Source organism: Uloborus diversus, chromosome 3, assembly GCF_026930045.1.
Source record: "Uloborus diversus isolate 005 chromosome 3, Udiv.v.3.1, whole genome shotgun sequence".
NCBI classification, from domain to species: domain Eukaryota; kingdom Metazoa; phylum Arthropoda; class Arachnida; order Araneae; family Uloboridae; genus Uloborus; species Uloborus diversus.
Window position 1 is genome coordinate 201,576,429 of NC_072733.1, and position 6,000 is coordinate 201,582,428.

At 30.1% G+C, this 6,000-nt stretch overlaps 1 protein-coding gene across 2 annotated transcripts in view; it reads right to left on the reverse strand.

Annotated features, from left to right (window-relative positions):
- LOC129219382 (liprin-beta-1-like) overlaps nt 1-6,000 on the reverse strand; it is a 147,100-nt gene extending 141,100 nt beyond the window's left edge. The window contains exons 1-2 of one of the 2 annotated variants that reach the window (XM_054853767.1): nt 5,877-6,000; nt 1,249-1,383 (exon numbers count right to left, since the gene is read on the reverse strand). In XM_054853767.1, coding sequence (XP_054709742.1) covers nt 1,249-1,383; nt 5,877-5,883 — 142 coding nt within the window. In that variant the 5' untranslated portion in view covers nt 5,884-6,000. The remainder of the gene's footprint in view (nt 1-1,248; nt 1,384-5,876) is intronic. The other variant, XM_054853766.1, reaches the window with a different exon arrangement.

Here is a 6,000-nt window from a genome sequence, read left to right on the forward strand (position 1 = left end):
AATCTGCCGAAGTAATTTTTTCCTGACTGGAATAAATCACATGCGTAACTGCATAGTTAAAATATTACCAGATAGGTGGCATAAAAAGCAGAACAATATTTCATCCCATTTCACTTTACCCCACAGTTCCCATACAATACCAAATATATCCCTCCTCCCTTTTCTATGTTTTTAAATGATAAAGAGAAATAAAAATTCTAAATAATAATAATAACAAACTATAAATATAAAAAAATTGTTGGATTACTTAGGCAAAGTTAAGTGTTAATTATATGTACCTCTAACCAACCAAACTTTTAGTAAGAACAAAATTTGCCCCTTTAATTTCTTTTTTTTCTATTTCATAGCTGCTAAAATTTAAAGCTAAAAATTAGGGAGGTTTTGGGAGAATGAATTCAACTGCAAAAGTTTGAGAGCAAAAGGGATTATTAAAATTTAAGTAGGGGGGTTTTAAATTTAGCCTCTATAAGGACCCGAAATTCTGCGATGGGAAATATTACGAGACTCGAAAATTGGAAAGTGAGAACAAACTGTTTTGAAGTACTCAAAAATTTATTTTTGACTTTCAAGTGATGAGAAATATTTCTTGCAGCTGGTAAACATTTGAGAAGTTCAGAAAAATCAGGAACTTTTTGTCGCATTTTCTGCAAATTATTTATTTATTTTTTTTTAAGAAGGAGTATGAAATAGACATGAATTAATTTTTTTTTAAAGAGGAAAATAAACACGTTTCAAAAATGAACAGAGATATAAAATCTCATGAGTGAGAGGGTTTCCAGTTTGTGATTGTGACTATTTTACTGTAGAGATTCTTCCCTCTGATGAAAATTGTGGAGATATTTACTTCATCGGGGAGCTTGGGAGAAGGCATCAAAATTTGGAAGTCTCCTGCATGAATCAGGACAGTTGACAGCTATGCTATTTCATTTGCAATACATATGAAATGAAACATGCAATCTCTTTGCATCTTAGATAGAAAATAGTCTTCTCTGTTTCAAATATTTTTACAATCTCTGAAGTGAGGTAGAAAATGTTTTTGGTATTAAGACTAACTATATTTTTTCAGCACTACTATTCACATAGAAACATATCTCCAAAAATATGCTTGGGATTATTTCCATTCTGTTTATTACTAAAATAGTATAAACAAATTTTGTTAAAAAGCCCCCCAGCTTAGGGAAACCATATTCCAACTTAAATCCACACATATAAAATTACTTTAAACAAAGTATGAACAGTAAAATATACCTGCTATAATATCATCCATCTGTTCCAAAGCTGCAGCAAGCACCTCACTAGCATCAAGAGGGCTTTTTTCTTTGGGCTTCTTTTTGAGGACGGAAAGGGAAGCTCCATGGAATGTTGAATCTGAGCTAAAAAGATCTAAAATAGAAAAAGAATGTTATTTTAGCTATAAACCAGTAAACTACTTTAATATTATTTTGAAATGAAATTAAGTAAACAAATTATTCTCTAAGAGTCGAGAATTCTTGGTCTCATTGTTCAGTTTCCAATATTTGGGAAACTTTCCCCTCATATAGCTAAAACTCATAGCATCATCATAACAAAAATTAGGAATTTCTCAAAAACTCAATAATACTCAACTTTTCATTTTATACAAATTTTATAAGGTTAAATACCATAGAAACAAACAGTCAATATTTCAATTACAATGAAAGAAACTGCAAAATTAAGCTAATTAAGTGAAACTGAACCTGTGACAAGTTGAGCTTTTGTGAGTAGCCTTACTAAATTTTCTGCAAGGTGCTATACACAATAAAAAACACTTGAATTCCTATCCAAACAGTTGCAGTTCAGTTATGCATGTGAAAAGGTTTTCAGATAAAATCAATAATATTGTCCAGAAATGCATTTATGTACGGCATGTTGCGTCTAGTGGGAGGTAGTAGTATCTGAGTGTAGAGCTAAAAAAAGACTGAATACAGTTGGAGCTAACTATTCAGAAACTCAAGGATGAAAACAACGTATTCAGTAAATAGCGATATGATTGCAAAAGCACTAAGCTGAGTTTATGGTAAGCTTTATGCAGCACTAGATGTAGTTAGCTACATAGTTAAAATCATTAATAAAACTTCAACCCAATATTTAAACAATTACTATTTTTTACTAACTATAAATTATCAGACTTGATATTGAACATGAAAAGATAGGAAATATCACACACTTTTTTACTTTATTCTAAACAGAATATGGATAATAGTTTTGAAAATACCATACTACAATTTTCCTTCTTACTCTTTACCTCTTATCATAGATTGTTAAATAATGTATGAGAAATAGTGAGTTACTTCCTAAACTAATAATCAGACTTTTTTGACCAAGTGTTTAGTTTGCCTAAGTGAAAGTTGGCGATTCTAAAACACTAAAGAAACATGTTAAAGTAAGATTTAAATTCTTCTGTCACACATACAGAAAAACACATATTAAATGTGAAATACAGGATGTCCAAAAAGTTATTTACATTTTAAAAAAAAAAATAGCAAAGCAACAAGTTGTCGTGAGAATATGCGGTTTGCACAATAATACTCTGTGGTTTGAAAAACCACATTTCTTTATGCAGCCAACTACAACATAACGATTTCTTCAATTTAACTATACATTTCTGTGGTCCGGATTTGACTATATTGAATGTCTATGCTCCTTGATTAAACGATATCTTTGATTTAATGATGACTTTTTCCAGTACTTTATTATAAGTGCAGTTAACTAAAACTACCGTTTTAAAATGCAACAACTACAAACTACTTTTGAAATGTAGTTCTTGCAACCTAACTACTTTCAAAAATAAGCAAATAAAAAGCATACACACACAGTTTGAGAATTGAAAAAAAAAATCGAAAAGTGGTTTGGATTAATAAACTATCTCATTTGAACATGGAATACTACTGAGAATTATCTATTCTTTCTTTCTTTTTTCCCTGAGCCACTTAGTCATTTTAAACCAATTATTTTACAATTTGTATGAGTATTCACTACAAGAAAGGATGAAAAAGCGGAACGAATTCAATCTTCAAATTTTTAATCTTTTCTTGCCAGCAAATATTTAATTCAAGAAGTGCAACACTGTGCTTGAAAATGTAAATAGGACTAGTCCTAACTGAATTTAAATTTTATATTGACATATAAAACCATAAAATTGATTATATATGATGAAAAACATCTTTCAAACAGAAGAAAAAAACTTGAATTTTCAATGAAGATATTATTTTAATAGGAACTTATTTGTTTAATTTGAGTTTCTAGTTTGGGGTTTGGACCTGGTCACTCTCTTTCTTACGCTACTGAAAAAATGAAATGAAAATGTTTTTTCAATCGTATCAAATAATCTTTAAAACCTATAAACATTTAACAATTGGCAATTAAGTTAAAATATCAACACTCAATCACAAAAAAAAGCAAAAATAAAAATATTTGAAACGGTACTAGTTCCTCATTAAATATTAATAAATAAGCAATTTGAAACATAAAACATAACTTAAAATGCTTTACTTACTTTAATGTGCTATTTTAAATTACATGCGGATGATATTGAAACCCTTTTGCTTAACTAGCAAAATTTGCATGACACAGAAAAAATTCAGTTACCATGATTTTCTATTACACTGTAATATTAATTGTAAGCTGACCAGAGCAGATCAATATCACTCTTCTATAATATTTGCAGTAGCTTCTATATTTGGTGAATATTAGAAAATAATCCCTTTGAAAACTAAAATGTTCATCTACTGGACATTCTCAGCCACCAGAAAACATAAACGTGCTACTAAATTGGAAGTCAGTGCTTATATTAAAAATTATTTTTTCTTTTAACTATGCTCTATTCAATGTGAATATTGGCGAAACATGAAAATTATGATGCCAAACAAACTAATGGCATCAAACAGAACATATGGCGCCAAAATATGTCCAAGCTGAGGTCAGCTTGGTATTTTTTAAGCAGTATTTCTCATTCCATCCGCTGATTTCCTCTCGTAATACACTTGGCTCTCTGTTTAATGACACTCTATTTAACGACTTTCTCTATTTAACCATGGCTTTTCACGGTTCCAGATGGTTCACTATAGTGTTAAAAGCATTCTATTTAATGACGCTTTCTACTTAAGGACGATTTTTTGTGGTCCCCTGAAAGTCGTTAAAAAGAGAGCTGTATTGGCATCTGATTCATTTTACCTTTTTTTAAACATTATTTAAAAGTAGTTGCCAGAAATCTCTATAAATTACTACTTTTTCTTTATTGAACTCCGCACAACTCTAATTTTTTTTTTAAATAGTATGCTACATTACAAACTACTAAAAAATGTATAGATCACAGTAGCCACCGCTACTTTCGACCACTGAGAATACTTCACAGGTTCACAAATCTTTTTAGTGTTCATTTATGTCAAACTGTGTAGCATTTCAATCCATGCTAGATAGTGTGAATTACATGGGATGAACTTGAGTACCGTTTAAATTTGGTTTGAGCAACGAACTGCACAAAGTTTGGTCATGAAAGATATTGCTTTCTGTGGAATAAAATAATTAAACACCTCACATTATGTTTGTTTTTCTTCCTCTGATGGTACAGCACCACCTTGGCGCTATAGCATCAATCCAGCGGAATTGTTCGACGCTGTATAGTGCAATTTAGGAAGTTTTTTTTACGATGTCATAAAATATTCTTGAATCTGCAAAATATAACGCTATAACAGTGCAAACCGCGTAACAATTTGTTGCTTTTCTATGACTTTTTAAAATATGTCAAGGATTTTTCGGACACCCTGTATGCCACTTTGATAACTACTAACAAATAAAGCACAAAGATTTTCCTGCCGAAAATATATAAAAGCTAATAAATGTAAGAGCTGTTTTTTAATTACAGAATTGTATTGGTTCAAGAAAAAAAATCTTAATGTTACTATGAAATGCAATTTTGTTAATCGATTCCGTGTTTCTTCACATTTCAGCAATGATGTAAAGTAAAAGAAGAAATTTTTAAAATAAGTAAAAAAAAAAAGGTCAGTGCATGTTTTGTAGTACTTGAAAAGATAATCTCTGTGTATGAAATTCAGACAATAAGTGTTGTTTATCAATTATATCAGGTCTTGCATTATTGATAAACAACACTTATTATTATCCATTGCATACTAATTATATTTCACCCATTGTTATTAAATAAACATTCCCATCTTCCTACCAAGCCTAAACTATTTAATTTATAAAAAAAGAAAAAGCATTTTACCCTGTAACGCTGTCAAAAAGTCAATAATTAAAGCAAAAAGAGGCTGTACAAATTACAAAGACATTTCTACAAGCAGTTCACACTACATACTACAAGCCTAATTCTTTAAAAAAAAAAAAACTATTATCCGTTTTTTTTCTTTTTACTTTCTAAAGCTGTAAACAGGATAACTTCACACGAAATCTAATAAGTTTAGACACTACAAATTCGCACTTTCTAAATCGAAAGTTTTTAAAACTGATTGAATGTAAAACGCATACATGGAGTATCATCCAAAACATAAGTCGCAAGAAGTTGATGCTTGTGTGAAGCCAAAATCAGGCAATAGGCTAAACTTGAAACAGTTCAAATTACCCCGACAGTTAATTACAATTTAAAATTTAAATAACTAGTTTTGCTTGTCATATAATCAATCTCTATGCGTTTTCAGTCCGCAGTAGAGTAATAGAAGTGAAGCTAAGTACTGTCATAGCAGAGTATTGGCAGATTAAAATAATTATATGAAATGATTGATACGAGCTGACTGCATCTTTTGAATAAATAATGCACTGCTACTCTAAGTTTAGTCCCATTAATGAAATGTACAATGTTGACAAATCTAAGGTGACTCTAATAAATTTTTAAAGAATGTTACCAGTCATTTTCTAGCAGCTGTGTGAGTTTTTTATCATCAATTTGCTGTAATTTCTTTTCCATACAAAAGATAGCAATAGCGTTAGAACCACACCATGTTCAACAGAAAAAATTGTTTTGACTAC